A 17,375-nucleotide genomic window follows, 5' to 3' on the forward strand; every position below is an offset into this window, starting at 1 on the left:
AGAAGAAGAAAAAGGTAAAGATACAAATTATGAACAACAAATACACATCTATCAACATGTGAATCTAAAAATCAAGTGAATAAATAATCTGATGGGCAGAATAAACTGGTGAATATAATAGAATCAGGGGCATAGAAAGGGAGTGGACTGACAATTCTTGGGGGAAAAAAGGAAATGAGGGGTGCAGGAAGAGACTGGAAAAAAATCATATACCTATGGATGAGGACAGTGGGCAGGGGGGTGGGTAAGGGCAGAGGGTGGGGTGGGAACTGAGTGGAGGGGAGCTATGGGGGGGAAAAAAAGAGGAACAACTGTAATAATCTGAACAATAAAGATTTAATTTTTTAAAAAAGAAAACCCTAAATACGATATCAAAAAACTATTAGAACTAATAGATGAATGCAGCAATGTAGCAGGATACAAAATTAATACCCAGAAATATATGGCTTTTTTATACAACAATAATGAATTCACAGAAAGAGAAACTAAAAAAACAATTGCATTTACCATTGCAACAAAAAAATTAAGATACCTAGGAATAAACTTAATTAAGGAGGTAAAAGGCCTATACTCAGAAAACTACAGGACACTGAAAAAGAGATACAGGAAGACATAAACAAATGGGAGAATATACTGTGTTCATGGATTGGTAGAACCAATGTCATTAAAATGTCCATACTATCCAAAGCATCTATAGATTCAATGCAATCCCCATTAAAATACCAACAGCATGCTTCAAAGACCTAGAACAAACTCTCCAAAAAATCATCTGGAATAAAAAAAAGATACCGGATAGCTGCAGCAATCCTGACAAAGAAGAACAATGTTGGAGGGATCACAATACCAGATATCAAACTATATATTACAATGTCACTATTCTCAAAACTGCCTGGTACTGGCACAAGAACAGACATATACATAGACCATGGAATAGAACAGAGAACCCAGAAATCGACCCGAGCCATTAGGCTCAATTAATATTTGACAAAGGAGATAAGAGCATACATACAATGGAGTCCAGACAGTCTCTTCAATAAATAGTGTTGGGAAAATTGGACAGATACATGCAAAAAATGAAATTAGACCACCAACTTACAACAAAGAAACTCAAAATGGATAAAGGACTTAAATGTAAGATAGTAAACCATAAAAATCTTAGAAGAATTCATAGGCTGCAAAATCTCAGACATATGTCATAGCAATATCTTCACTGATATAGCTCCTAGGGCAATGGAAACTAAAGAGAAAATAAACAAATGGGACTACATCAAATAAAAAGCTTCTGCACTGCAAAAGAAAACATCAACAAAACAATAAGAAAGCCCACTGCATGCGAGAACATGTTTGCCAATATTATCTCTGAGAAGGGTCTAATCTCCATAATTTATAAGGAACTCATACGTCTTTAAAAAAGGAAGATAATCCAATAAAAAATTGGTAAAGCACCGTAATAGACACTTTTCAAAAGTGAACATACAGAAGGCCAAGAGATATATGAAAACATGTTCAAAGTCACTAATCATCCGAGAGATGCAAATCAAAAAGACAATGAGGTACCATCTCACACTTGTCAGAATGGCTATCATCAACATATTAACAAATGACAAGTGCTGGGGAGGATGTGGAGAAAAAGGAACACTTGTGCACTGCTGGTGGGAATGCAGACTGGTGCAGCCACTGTGGAGAACAGTATGGAGTTTCCTCAAAAAATTAAAAATGGAACTCCTATTTGATTCAGTAATCCCACTTCGAGGAATATATCCCAAGAAAACAGAAACACCAATCAGAAAGGATATATGCATCCCTATGTTCATAGCAGCACAATTCACCATAGCTAAGATCTGGAAACAGCCTAAATGCCCATCAGCAGATGAATGGATTAGAAAACTGTGGTACATCTACACGATGGAATTCTATGCTGCTGTAAAAAAGAAGGAATTCTTACCATTTGCGAGCACGGATGGAACTGGAGAGCATTATGCTGAGTGAAATAAGCCAGTCAATGAAGGAAAAATACCACATGATCTCACTCATTTATGGATAATAAAGACCATTATAAACTTATGAACAAAAATAGATACAGAGGCAGAGCTGCCTCGAACAGACTGTCAAACTACAGCGGGAAGGCCGGGAGGGTTGGGGGGCAGGAGGGAGGGGGTAAGAGATCAACCGAAGGACTTGTATGCATGCATATAAGCATAACCAATGGACATAAGACACTGGGGGGTAGGGGAGGCCAGGGTATTGTCAAGGACGGGGGAAAAAAGGAGACATATGTAATACTCCTTGTAATACTTTAAGCAATAAATAATTAAAAAATTAAAAATAATAAAAAACACACAAAATACAGAAAATGCACCTGAGACAAAGAAAAATGAAAAATGCTGCACTACCCGCCTCTTTCTAATGGCCAGAGCCTAGGACTTGTTCAAGTCCTGGGGTTCCTGGGCCCATGAGCAGAAAGGTTCTGTCTGGGGAGAAGCTGTGTGAAATCCGAGGAGCTCTGAGAACCCTTGTCCAGGTTTGAGCAGGCCCTGCGCTGCTGCTCCTGGGACAGTCACCACATCACAGCCTGGCAGGCAGCACCCCGACTTCTAGGGCCACTCCAGCGATATAAACACTGTGACCGACTCATGTCATCTTAGGCCAACTTGGCCTTTTGAAACTTAGACAAACATGGCTCAGATGCCTGACTTCCCAACCTGCAGCGTCCAGACTAAAACTGCGGACACGGACAGTCCTCACTCGCCCCCACAGGTTCCCACTCTGCCCGCTCAGCATGGGTGTCACCTCCATGCAGCTGCGGGTCCGCACCCCTGTGCCCTCTGCCCTTTCCTCCGGGATCCAAGCACTCAGGACGTCCCAGGATCGATGAAGGTCTGCGGGGTGAGTGCGGGCTCCAGGGCTCCCTCTATGAGGGCTGGGGACACGGTCATGTGAAAGATCTCCTTGGCCGTCCAAGGACACCCCCAAAGACTAACACAGAAAGACGGTATCGATAAATACTTGATCTTCACAAGTGGGTTACTTAATAGGGTTCTTTCAGTGAAATCTAGAGTTTTCCCCTAATGGCCAAGCAATTATTTCACCAGATTACCCCTCTCTCTTAATGTATTCCTTTCTTGAATTAAATAGTAGTGCCATCAATTTGAGAATTTGAAAAAAAAATAAAAAATGGAACTCCCATTTGACTCAGTAATCCCACTTCTAGGAATATATCCCAAGAAATCAGAAACACCAATCCGAAAGGACATATGCACCCCTATGTTCATATCAGCACAATTTACAATAGCTAAGATTTGGAAACAGCCTAAGTGCCCCATCAGCAGATGAGTGGATTAAAAAATGGTGGTACATCTACACAATGAAATACTATGCTGCTGTAAAAAAAAGAAGAAAAAAAGAAAGCTTACCATTCACAACAGCATGGATGGACGTGGAGTATTGTTGGCCTTGCCAGGGTTCAGAAAGTCCCACTTCGGGCATCCATTTATGCCAGGGTTCATGTCCCAGCATCAAGAAGGGTTCAGGAATCTGGAAAAGGGGCTGCGGGTAGATGACATAGAAATCCAAAGACTAATAAAGAGTCCGGAGAAGAGATATAATTTTGAAAGGGATTGGGGGTCAGAGGACCTTCAGCTAAAGGAACTGAAGAGTCCCTCCTTGTCTAGGACCCTTGCTTTTATTAACACAATTTGTCCTAAGGCAAGGTGGAGATAATACACTTCAAAGGGTAAGGTTTCAAAGGGTACAGAGGCATTATCAGTTTGGGGAATAGCCTAGGGATGTTCAGGTGTTTGGCTAGTAGGAGGCAATAACATGTAGATTAAGATGCCTTTTAACTGTCTGGCAGCCACAATCAGTTTCCTATTCAGGATTGGGGAAATGCCTTTAGCCATTCCCAACAGGTGACTACATGTGTGACTCAACCCTGTTGAGTCCCCAAGTCTCATCAACATTTTGATGAAACTCTTGAAATTATGATATGCTGGAATTGGTCTATGGCAGTGGAGCGCATTATGCTAAGCGAAATAAGCTAGTCGGAGAAAGATAAATATCTCATGATCTCACTCCTTTGTGAAATATAATGAACAACATAAACTGGTGAACAAAAATAGATCCAGAGACAGAGGAGCATCGAGCAGACCATCAAACCTCAGAGGGAAGGGAGGGCAGGGGTAGCAGGGTAAGAGATCAACCAAAGGACTTGTATGCATGCATATAAGCATAACCAATAGACAGACACTATGGGGGTGAGGGCATGTGCGTGAGGGTAGCGGGGAGTGGCTGGGGAGAGAAGGAGACATATGTAATACCTTAAACCTCAATGGGGGGGGGGGGGGGAGGAGACATATGTAAGACCTTAAAACAATAAAGAATTTTAAAAAGAGACTTTCCTAATACATTTGTAAGAGACTCCAAAGTTCTAAGATATAGTAATTTGGAGTTTTATTTCACACAGCAATCCATATAAAGTGGTTATTAAAACTTTGTTTCTTTGTGAAAAACTGACTTGTGGAAGACATGATGATAAAAAGCCACATAATGGCTTTACAAATTACTTTAGTATTAAATAACAGAATCAACAGGGAAAGAATTTAAATTTTCTCAGTGTAAATTAATTGCATTTTATTGTCAAAGATACGTGTCATCTTGATATTTGCCAATCTAGCCATATGCAAAAAACAAACAAAAACAGTACCAAAGTATTAATTGGTGCCTGAAATCTACAGTCACACTTGCACCTACCTAAATAATATTAAATAACCAAAAAATAAATGAAAGACTCCAACAAACTTAAATAAGTTCATGTGTCGATGCTCAACTGTAATAAGGATGTTACAGAGGAGCAAAGAAATACCAAGGACGCTTCCTAGAAAAAGGGAGGGACCCCGTTTACTAACACTAGTGGACTCTGGGAATAATTTCCAAATCAGAGTGAAGAAACACGCAGAGAGCCTGTCTATGTATCTCCCGCTGGGGTCTTTGTTTTGCAGATATGGTTCCGCCCCTCCCCCCCCCCCCCCTTTTCATGGGCTTACAGGAAGGCCCCCAGGTGTTGAGGGTTCCCAGGTCATATCCCATGATCTGTCCTGGGGCCAGCAATAACGACCTTCCCCGCCCCCCACGCCCACCCCAGGGCAGTGCATTGTTCACAGTTTTCATGGCCTGACCACCTTGCAAGACTAATTTCCTCCTCAAAGGTGCCAAACCATTAAACAAATAGTGTAGTTAGGACATCAATACTGTGTTACTCTGTTAATACTGCAGTATCTTTACAAAGTTTATTCCAACTCTGAAGTTCTTGGCTTCATTATCTAGAGGCTACACCATCCATGCAAATTGAATTTTAACACTTTTTCAGCCTTTATTACATTATGATGTGCTAGTACCTCACCTCCAAAAGCTCATTGTCTAGGAGAGACAGATACTAGTACATCAATGAATAATCAGATTGCCCTGGATCTTATGCAATAATGCATTTTCTTCTCCTACAATATTGCAATTTTCAGCAGGTTTTATGGAAAGAGCCTTCAAAAGTACATTGATTCACTTTGGCCCCAGAGTTCTGGAATTGGTTCAGTTTCATCACAGATCAATCTCATGTTTACTTGCTAAATGTAATATAAAGCCAAAACAAAGATAAACACCCAGCCTTTCATGAGGTTGGACCTAGAGGTCAGCAACCACTGCCAGGAAAAAGAAATAAACTGAAATAACTCAATCAATGCTAGGTAAGTCAGGAAAGGGAAAGAAGGGTGGGAAGGAAGGAAGAAAGGGAGGGAAGAAATGAGCTTCCCAAAATCAACCATCTGGGTATATCTCAATAATCATTGACTGAAAAAAAAAAAGTGGGAGCTATTAAAATATGTATAAAATACATGATAGCAATGATATAAAACTCAGGAGAGTGGTAAATGGAGTTCAAGTTAAACCTCTGAGAAGAGGTTAAAAGTACAAGTAATACATTTTTAAATAAACTATATGGGGATATAATTTACATACAATAAAATGTACACATGTAAGAGTATAGTTAGATAATATTTGGCAAAATAAATCCCACCACCACAATTAGATACAGGAGACATTTCCATCATCTCAAAAGGTTCCTTGTGTCCCTTCCCAGTGAATTCCAACCTTCCATCCCAGCCCTCAGACAATCACTGACCAGTGTCCTATCACTGTAAATGAGATTTGTCTTTTCATGGAATTACAATTTGTGTGCTCTTTTGTGTCTTTTTCTTAAGCATGATGATTTTGAGATGCATTGATGCTGTTGCATAAAGAATTGGTTCCTTTGTGCTGCTGAGGAGCAACAAAACATATTCCTTTATATGAAGGTGCCACAACTTGTTTATCGATCCACCCATTGATGGACTTTCGTGCTGTTTCCAGTTTGTATTCTTTTTTTCCCCCATCACTGTTTATTCTCCTCCCCCACTCCCACCCCGGTCCCATCCCCTTTTCCACCCCCTTCCCCTGCAATCACCACACTATTGTCTGTGTCCATGAGTTCTTTCTCTTTTTTTTCTTTTTTGCTCAATCCCTCCATGGTTAGAAGACAGGTTGTGTTAATTGCAGTGCTATTTACAATAGCCAAGATTTAGAAGCAGTACAAATGTCCATCAGTACAAATGGAGGAGGTAAGCTCTGTTTTAGTGGCCCTGAAGCTGGAGTTGAGTCACTTCAAGGGCTGATTACTGTCTTTCAATGATAAGGGGAGAGTCAGCGGAGACAGCCAGGAGGCAGAGGGTGTGAAAGTATTTCCTGCCTTTTCCTTTGTTCCTCTGGCCCAATGTTTCCAAGTTTACCTAGGTCAGCGGTTCTCAACCTGGGGGTCGAACGACCCTTTCACAGGGGTCACCTAAGACCATCAGAAAACACATATATAATTACATACTGTTTTTGTGATTGATCACTATGCTTTAATTATGTTCAATTGGTAACAATGACATTGGGGGTCACCACAACATGAGGAACTGTATTAAAGGGTCGCGGCATTAGGAAGGTTGAGAACCACTGACCTAGGTGGTAGCAATCCAGACCCCTGCCCAATCCTGCTGCCTCAGAATCTCCAGGGAGGTTCTGGGAAAGGAACAACTCTAGTCTCGCCTTAAGCTAGTCCTAATGTTGACGTTTTCAGAAATATGAACCAATAAATTTCCTTTATATTCTAAGAGAATTTGAGATAGACCTGTTAGTTGGCAACAAAAGCACCCTAACAGAACCCCACTCGATTCCTTTCCTTGGTTGTTGTTGTTGTTCAATCTTTTCTTTGCAGTGGAGTAAGCATAAACTCTCAATTGAGTTATTCTTATATCTCGAATAAAGTTCAAAGGACAATCTCAGTATTTCCATAACAACCTAGAAGAAAACAGGTTGAGAAATAGATCTGTCAATCTCTCTTCCCTCCCACTGCTCCTCCCTCTAGCCCTCCTTTCTTTGATTAAATAGGCCCCAGGACACCTGTCCAAAAGTGTTCCGAATCACTCCTAGAATACTGCCATCCTAGGCTCTCCAAGATGGACCTCACAGCAGCAAATCACCGCATACTTCTAAGTGATGGAAACAGCATTCCTATCATTGGGCTTGGTACTTACTCAGAGCCTAAACTGGTAAGTTTATCTCTCTTTTCGTGTTGTTTTGTTTTCAAATAAGAAACTTTTATAAAGTATAATCTGCAATTCATTTTGAATAGATCTCATTGATTCACTTTTTGTAATAATGAAAGCAACTTCCAAGGGCTATTGTTTGGCTGAATGAGTATTGAGCCAAACATTAAACTAAATCATTTTGTGATTTAAAATGGTCTTGGATTAGAGAATGGGACCTTTCTGCTTTCTTTACTAAAATTCATCTGATGTTTATTATTTTATTGATCTCAGGCACGTGGAATTACTGAGTTTATGGCCTGTGATTTTTTTAAGTTCGTATTTGAGCACATTTAGTTCAGTCTAAAGTACATCCAGTTAAAATCTACCATGTATGAAGCACTAAACTCCAGAATCTTCAAATATGAAGAGAATAGTCTTGCTGCCTGGGGATTAACAATCTAACAGGAGAAACACACTTTTTATTTTTTAAATATGTTTTTATTGATTTTAGAGAGAGAGGAAGGGAGAAGGAGAGATAGAAACATCAATAACAAGAGAGAAACATCAATCAGTTGCCTCTTGTATGTCCCTACTGGCATGTGCCCTGACTGGTAATTGAATCTGTGACCTCTGGCACACGGGATGACACCCAACCACATTGGCCAGGGTAAGAAGTACACTTTTTAATAATTAACTATTGGACAATGAAGATGAGAGTAAATGGTATCCTAAAAATACAAAAAGGATCTCTCTGAAAACACAAGAAAGGGAATGGTTAAATTTTGTTTGTTTTAATTTTCTTTTTCAATTACAGTTTACATCCAATATTATTTTGTATTACTTTCAGGTATACAGCATAGTGGTTCCATAATCATACACTTTACAAAGTGATTCCCTGATATTTCAAGTACCCATCTGGCACCATATATAGTTATTACAATACTAGAGGCCCGGTGCATGAAATTCATGCACTGGGGGCGGGGAAGGGGGGGGGTCCCTAGGCCAGCCTGCGCCCTCTTGCAGTCCAGGAGCCCTCGGGGGATGTCCAACTGACAGCTTAGGCAGTCAGACACCCTTAGTGCTGCCTTGGAGGTGGGAGAGGCTACTGCCACTGCCACTGCATTTGCGTTCACCAACCATGAACCCAGCTTCTGCCTGAGAGGCACTCCCCCTGTGGGAGCACACTGACCACCAGGGGGCAGCTCCTGCGTTGAGTGTCTGCCCCCTGGTGGTCAGTGCATGTCATAGCACCAGTCGTTCCACTGCTCGGTTGATTTGCGTATTAGTTTTTTATTATATTAGATTATTGACTATATTCCCTATGCTGTACTCTATAACCCTGTGACTATTTTATAACTGCTGATTAGCACTTCTTAATCCCTTCACTTTTCTCACCCAGCAGCCCCACCCCCCATGTCCCAACCACCACTGCTTGCCCCTCCTGCATGTTCACATAGTCCCTTATGCTCAACTCCATTGTAGCACTAATCATACTATATTTTAATCATTGTTTCTCTGCAATATTTCCCACAAAACTGAAATCCATTAGGAAAGAGGCTATGTCTTGTTTAGGTCTGTATTCCCAGCATAGTGTCTAGTAGGTAATGGGTGTTCAACTGATGCTTGTCAAATTAGGGAATGTTTGTGAAAGGGGATGCGTATGTATGTGAGCAGAGAGCATGAAGATGCAAATGGATGCAATAGTAATAGCTAAAACTTTATGAACACTAAAGCATGTGCCAGGAAGTGCTTCACATTAGATGCATTTTCTAATTTAATTCTCACAACATTATGAATGAAATACCAGATTACCCAATGTTACAGATGAGAAAACTGAAAGATTAAATAAATTGCCCCAAATTTATAATGCAAAGGAACAGAATAGGGACTTGAACCAATGAAGTTTGGGGTCAGATTCTATGCTCTGTCTAATTCCTATACAATATTGCCTGTTATGAATATTTCTTTTATCAATGAAGCTGCATATTTCTAACTATGACTTTCTGTGTATATTTCTAAATATGAAAGTGTCTAGAAATATATGCCCTGAAATATCTATCCTAGGATATATAAATGGTATGAGTTCGAGACATTCAAAAGCAGTCATGTGCCATTTCCCAAAAAGACCTGTAAGTTACTTCACAAGATATGACATATATCAATTAAAGAATATGACATAAGAGGGATACTACTAGAAATGAAGATCGTGTGTGCACAAACCACATTTGTGATCAGAAATATTATCAGTTTTAAAATAATAGAGAGAGTTAATGGTATGTCTCACAAAAACTCTAATGTGAAGAAAAACACACAAGATGTATCCAAAAGATTTGGGGAAGGGGAAATGGTAGAGCTGGGATTAATGGGCAAGATGGGAGTGGGGAGAATGGAGTATCTCAGACAGAGCAGGCTCATGGCTTTCTGTTCCAAGCCAAACAAATGAAAACTCCTTTATCATCTACCCAGGGCTGATGAAGTGGAGGCTTAGAACCACTTGTCCCCAAGTCAGTCACCCTGACATGAAAGTACTAAGTTAGATTTAACTTCAAAATCAGTCTTATTCCTGGAGGTGATGAAAAAATTTAGTCTTCTCCATTAAACATGCCTGAGAGCCTTTTCTAAACCTTTCATTCCACAAGAGATACAAAATGAAGGCTGGGTTGAGGTAATTCTTTAACTGGAACTCATTCATGCTTTGTGTACAAAGTCAAGCCAGTCAATATTTGTCCTGGGATCCTGTTCAGTTGTGATACAGAAGTTAGAGGGCAGCAGGGAACCCAGCAAAGATGTGGGCTTGTCTTCAGGGATAGATGGGGTCAGAGCAGAGATGGGAGGCTAAAATAAGGAAGATCTACACTGTCTCCTCCCGCTTTTGCCTGGTTTAGATTTCACTGGAACAGATAGAGGTAGGAACTGTGGGAAGACAGTTTTATGGAGCTGTGTGAGGCTTACCAGCCCGGCTTCTCCTGACTTACAAATATTTTTTCTCTCTCTCATATGACCAACTTTCTTATAAGGGTGTTTCATGCCTGTGGATTAGAGAATTTAGGGTGAACCAGTGTGTAGTGGCACTAGGCAGTCTGTGCATTACCTCATCTGATGATCACTAATGAAAAAAACTAAAGTGTACAAATTATCTATGTAACTTTTCTCTGTGAAAGCTTCCCAAAATGCTTTCATACAGGGATGAATGCTTTTATGCAGGGGTAAAATCATCTATAATAGCCGCCAACAAATCTCTTATTTCTGTCTCTCTCCCCATAGCTCCATTTGGGTAAGTCTGATAGGCAAGAGTCTTGAGTCTTGTTCCTTTTTTTTGGCTTTGATAGAAATTAATTCACATTTTAAAAAATATATATTTTTATTGATTTCTGAGAGGAACCGAGAAGGAAAAAGAGATAGAAACATCAATGATGAGAGAGAATCATTGATCAGCTGCCTCCTGCATACCCCGCACTGGGGATTGAGCCTGCAAGCCAGGCATATCCCCTGCCTGGGAATCCAACTGTGACCTTCTGGTTCATAGGTTGATGTTCAACCACTGAGCAATTATGGTGGGGAAGAAATTAATTCACTTTTTATCAATATCAGCTCATGGAGTTAATAGCTAATATTAATTAAAAAAAACTCCAAGTAAAGCTCAAGAATTATTATCAGGTGTGCAAGTAATACAAATCCAGGACCAATGGTAAATATTTTGGACAATGGACAATAATTCAATTCAATAAATATTTATTGTGTGCCTACCACATGTGAGACATTTTTGTACATAACGAAAAGGAATAAGGAATTTAAAATCTGTACATGGATGACTAAGGCAGCAAAAATATATACACATATAACTAAAATATAAGACAAAGCTGAAGCATTTTAAGAGAGATAACACATGTTCAAAGATAAAAGTAACAATGAAAAAATCTAGTTATGGGGTGGCTCAAGAAATGTGAAGCTAAGGAGAAGGAGTGGCCTTAGGAAGGTGGATTGGGTCATAATTGATCCAGTAGTTCTTCCTGAGTGGCCCTGGCTGAGATTTCTGTAACTGCAAATAGTGTTCACATTCTGGAGAGTGAGCCAAAAGCTTTGTATATGAGGCAAAGGCACATGAAGTCCAAGCCCTTAATGAGTACCAACCTGAAACATCAAGTCCATCCTGCCTCTGGGCTAGAGGAGGGGGCACCCAGCTCAGAACTCCGCAGAATTATGCCATCCTATATATATGCATTGGGTTCTCCTCAATGTTCATTTAATTCTCCTCTCCCTCTCAATCCAGGGAACCCTGTTTCACCAGGGAAAGGCAGAGCCTTGTTCTTATGTCAATTATTATTTTTTTATACTGGGAAAGTTGTTAAAGGAACATAATTATTCAATGACACTTGTTAAAGCATGGTAAGAAAGAGTAGATTCAGGAGAGGGACTGTTTTGATGGATATAGAGACTACTGTGATGGAATTTTGCAGTAGGAGACAGTGGGCTCAACTCTGAACACAGCACGGGCAAGTGGAAATCTATAGCCAAGGAGAAGGATGGGGATTAGTGAATAGAAAATGACTAAGAGGAAACACCAAGGGTAAGAAGGCGATTCTAGCTAAACCGACCCAACAGGATTCTTGCTGAAGACAACGCTGGGTGGCCAGAATCATTGGTGAATGGGGGAGGATGAGGAGTGTTACTAAAGTGACTCAGCAGGATTTTGGTCAAATTGGCCAACACAGAGATGAGCATGGAAGTCCATGTTGGAAAAGAGTTCAAGGAGCCTGCTTAGCGTTGGATCGGTCAAAGAATCTCTGTCAGGCGCTCTCCCTCCAGGCACGTGGGCTTTTCCCTTTACCTTCCCTCTCCCTCCCCAGGCACCTTATCATTCAGTTCAATAAATGTTTATTTACAGAGAATACTGTAAGCAATTTTTAACTAATGGCAGCTTATTTATATTTTTGTAAAATGCTATATGGTCTAATATTTTAAGGGTCAAGGAACAAAGAAAAAAAATCAGTTGGTGTTTTATTTTTACTTACAGGGTAGGGTGTATCCTAGTGCTTTCCAGGACCTGGACCCTTCACACTCACATTCCTGCCAATGGCAGCCTTGGCTTTTAGAAATCAAACACCAAGAACTGACTTCTGCATGTGATGTCATTCCTCTCCGGAAGCAATGAGTGCTGCCCAACAAGCTACAAAATGTGGTTGGGGCGGAGGGAGGGGGGGGGGGAGATGGACGAAGCACAGAGTCATGAAACAATATCAGGAAGAAAAATATAAGTTAAAATACATTAAAATGAGAAGATATGGAATACATAGAGATCAAGTGAAAGGGTTTCTATAATAAATCAGGCAAAAAATAATGACTTCAACTCGGTTGCTGGCTAGGAGGATAATAATTTGGCTGAAACCTAGGAAAGAAGTAACTTGGCTGAAGGCTACAAATCATTAGAATAAACTCTACAAAGCTTGGCAACCAATTGGATTCAGGCAAAAGAGAGAGTGAATAGTACTATGTTTAAGATTAAAAAATGATGTTTCAGGCCAAGGATACTACGTTCTTTGGATCTAAAGTTTTTAAATCCCCCCCTCCTTTTTATCAACCACCTTTTCATTATCATTTAAATTTTTGAATTATAAATGCATTTAGAGAGGGACAAATACTTTTAAAACTATCATCTGTGTAATCACCACCCAGATTCAAAATTAGAATTTCCCAAGCCCCAGAAGCTCTCTTGTGCCCTTCCTAATCCAAAACACTCTCTTTCTCAAGAGGTAATTGCTCTCATAACTTTTATGGCAATTATTCTTACTCTTATCTAAGGGTGGTGCGATTTTAATATGCATTTCTAACAATACATTTTAATTTTGATAATTTGGGGACTTTCTATGAATGGAAACATACTGAATGCATTATTGTTTGCCTTGCCTCTTTTTCTAAATATGCTATAAGATTCACCCATGTTATTAATCATGTCTTTGGCAATATTTATTGCTGTATGATATTTAATTATAACTTACCGGGATCAATTTTACTGTTGGTGGGCATTTGTATTGCTTCCAGTTTGGGACGTTACAGGCAATATTGCTGCAAAGGATCTCACACAGATCTTACTTGACCTGCATGCGAGTTCTTCTAAGGCAGTGGTTCTCAACCTTGGCTGCACATTAGAATCACCTGGGAATCTTTTTAAAATCCTGATTTCTGGGCCTCATCCTCCAGAAATTCTGTTTCTTTGTTACTAATGTTGTGGCCCCACCCCATAACAAAGAAACAGAATTTCCGGAGGATGAGGCCCAGAAATCAGGATTTTAAAAAGATTCCCAGGTGATTCTAATGTGCAGCCAAGGTTGAGAACCACTGTTCTAAGGTATATTGTTAGGAGTGGAAATGCTAGGCCAATGAGTATCAGTATCTTCATTTCTAGCAGATAATGTCAATAGAGATCATTTCCAAAGCAGTCATATAATTTCCATTCCCAATTTTAATGTGCTCACCTTTAGCACTCTTTTAATTTACCATTAGTACTTTCTGTGGCTTGTTTAAGAAATCCTTCTCTACCCAAGTGTTAAATTGGGAAATCTGGGAACAGCCTCTGAGAAGGAGATCTGCACGCAGGAGGCTTGTTGGAGAGTACTCTCAGAGACCAGACCTGTAAGGGTGTGTGCAGTGGGGACAGTTGTACTGCGATGCAGTTGCTCATCAATGCCACAGGGAGTTCTGGAATGGGAATGGTGCCACAGAGTTGTGCTGAGTTCAGGTAAGGGCATCAGGCCTTTATACCCTGGGTCATCCATAGAGGGAAACAGATGTGAGTAATGAGCAGCCAACACTTCTGAGGACTGAGAAAATGGGGTTCATTACGCCATGTTCTACCTCTGCTGTCAATTGCACCTACTGCTTTTATATGCTAAGTTCACCCCTGGGAACAGCTTTTCCAGAATTCTGTTTGGTCTGTTTCCTGGGAAAAATTTAAAAGAGGTAGGTTAGCAGGATGAATACAGCTCTTGCCACTAAAGCTGTCTTCAATTGTAACTTCTACTTATTCTCTTCCTCCCAGAATACCCATTCTAAGTTCCCTGTATCCTTAGCCAATATCTCTGCTAATCTGGGAGACTTACCTAGTGTTATGTCCCAAATCCTCATCCCTGAGTTGTCTGAATCCCTAGTCAACTACCCTCTCAAGTTATGGCTGCTGCCTTGTCCATTAACAATCACAACTGGTAATGAGTATATCATTGGTTCACCTACCCCCTTGTGATGATAAGGTATCTTACCCCTCCAATATGGCAACTCTTTCCCTTACAATAAGGAGGCTGGTTTCACCTGGGAAATAGGACCTTTAGATCCTCAGAGCCTAAAATTTAGGAATGGGAAGCACACATTTTCCAAGCAGGTAAAAGGGAGTGATGCTAAGATGAATCACCCCTACAGGGTTTTCAGACTCACATATTGTACTTATTGGGGGCACAACACCATACAAAAGATGTTGCCCTAGAATATATGTTATATCCTGGAGGATGAAAGTTGATTCTTATTGATGATAGCCACGCTGACAGATGTGAGGTGATATCTCATTGTGGTTTTAATTTGCATTTCTTTGATGATTAGTTGTGTGGAGCATCTGTCTTTTCATATAGCTCTTGGCTATCTGTACATCCTCTTTGGAGAAGTGTCTATTCAGGTCTTCTGCCAATTTTTTAATTGGATTGCTTTTTGGTGTTGAGTTTTCTGTTTTTTATAAAATTTAGATATATCACCCCTTATCAGATATATCAGATGATCAGATGTATCACTGGTGAATATGTTCTCCCATCCAGAGTGTTATCTTTTCATTCTGTTGAAGGTTTCCTTTGCTGGGCAAAAACTTTTAGTTTGATGTAATCTTATTTATTTTTCCTTTTGTTTCCCTTGCCCAAGGAGATATATCAGAAAAAAATATTGCCATGAGAAATGTCTTAGATTTTCCTCCCTATGTTTTCTTCTAGGATTTTTATGGTTTTGAGTTTATGGTTTAATCTATTTGGAGTTTATTCTTATGTGTAGTGTAAGTTAGTGGTCTAGTTTCATTTTTTTTGCACGTATTTGTCCCAGTTTCCCCAACACCATTTATTGTATAGACTATTGTATGTTCTTGCCTCCTTTGTGAAATACTAATTGACTCATAAAGGCATGAGTTTATTTCTGTGCTGTCTTTCATAATATCTCATTTTACAGTTTGGGGTTCTTTTTGGCTTCAATTTCTGTTCAAGCCCTATTAATTATATAGTCAATCAAAGAGGTTCTATCTAGAAGGTGTGTTTCTTTCTCCAACTACTTGATATTTGTTACTATGAATCCTTTGTCTAATACCATCTGTGCAGCCACTTTGTTCATTTTTCATATCACTTATTTTCTCAATAATGCTAACTTTCTGCTAAAATAGGGGTGTAGGGGGGAAATACAATTAATGCTCCTAAGACCTTGTATTTCAGCCCCAGACTAAAAACCCACTAGAAATACATGAGATTTCTTGCCTCACTCATTTTACAACAAATCAATAGCTGTGAGTCAGATTTCACAGGTCTGATATGATTTGTTGACCATTTGGTGAGAACACTGAAATTCTAGAAGCAAGCACAAGTACTTCTCAACGTTTGTGAAAGAGATCAGAATGATCATCTTAATTTGAGATCAGTAAAAATCAACAAATAGGATTAAACCTCTCCCACACACAAAACCTAAAAAATGATTTGAAAATTTTATTTGATGAGGATATGTGTTTATCTTCAAAGAACTCTCCATCAAGAATTATGTTTCTCATTAAAAAAAAATGGAACTAAATATAGAGACTTTTTTCAATTACAGTTGACATTAAATATTCTATTAAGAATAGAAATACCATATGACTCAGCAATTCCTCTTTTGGGTATTTATTCAAAGAATATTAAAATACTAGAGGCCCGGTGCACAAAAATTTGTGCACTCGGGGGGGAGGGGAGGGGTCCCTCAGCCCAGCCTGTGCCCTCTCGCAGTCTGGGACCCCTTGGGAGATAACGACCTGCTGGCTTAGGCCTGCTCCCGGGTGGCAGAGGGCAGGCCCAATCCCTAGGTGCAGCCCCTGGTTGGGCTCAGAGCAGGGTCGATTGGGGAGTTGGGGCGCCACCCCGTCATGCACAGAGCAGGGCGGATTGGGAGGTTGCGATGCCACCCTCAGTCACGCTCAGGGTAGGGCCGATTGGGGGGATGGGGCACCGCCCCCTGTCACATTCAAGGCAGGGTCGATGGGGAGGTTGTGGCGCCACCTCGTCACGCACAGAGCAGGGCCAATCAGGGGGTTGGGGCGCTGCTCCCTGTCACACACAGAGCAGGGCCCATCAGGGGGTTGGGGAGCTCCCCCCTGTCACGCACAGAGCAGGGCCCATCAGGGGGTTGAGGAGCTCCCCCATCACTCACAGAGTAGGGCCAATAGGGGAGTTGGGGCACCGCCCCCTGTCACACACAGAGCAGGGTGGATCAGGGGGTTGGGGCACCGCCCTCTATCACCCACAGAGCAGGGCTGATCAGGGGGTTAGGGCGCCGCCACTCTCACACTCAGGGCAGGGCCGATGGGGAGGTTATGGCTCTACCCCATCATACACAGAGCAGGGCCCGTGGGGGGGGGGGAGGGGTTGGGGCGCCGCCCTCTATCACCCACAGAGCAGGGGCGATCAGGGGGTTGGGGCGCCTTCCCCTGTCATGAACAGAGCAGGGCCGATAGGGAGGTTGTGGCCCTGCCCCCTGTCACACACAGAGCCACAGGGCAATCAGGGAGTTTGGGCGCTG

The 17,375-nt window shown here is 40.9% G+C and overlaps 1 protein-coding gene across 2 annotated transcripts in view; it reads left to right on the top strand.

The window, feature by feature from the left end:
* Nucleotides 1-7,523: 7,523 nt before the first annotated feature.
* Nucleotides 7,524-17,375, top strand: part of LOC308526863 (aldo-keto reductase family 1 member D1) — a gene marked incomplete at both ends in the record, with an annotated part of 33,872 nt that continues 24,020 nt past the window's right edge. For both annotated transcript variants that reach the window (XM_081102112.1, XM_081102113.1), the window contains one exon: nucleotides 7,524-7,616. In XM_081102112.1, the coding sequence (XP_080958238.1) occupies nucleotides 7,524-7,616 (93 nt within the window). The remainder of the gene's footprint in view (nucleotides 7,617-17,375) is intronic.

The sequence above is a fragment of the Myotis nattereri genome, assembly GCF_964212035.1.
Source record: "Myotis nattereri genome assembly, chromosome: 11".
NCBI lineage: Eukaryota > Metazoa > Chordata > Mammalia > Chiroptera > Vespertilionidae > Myotis > Myotis nattereri.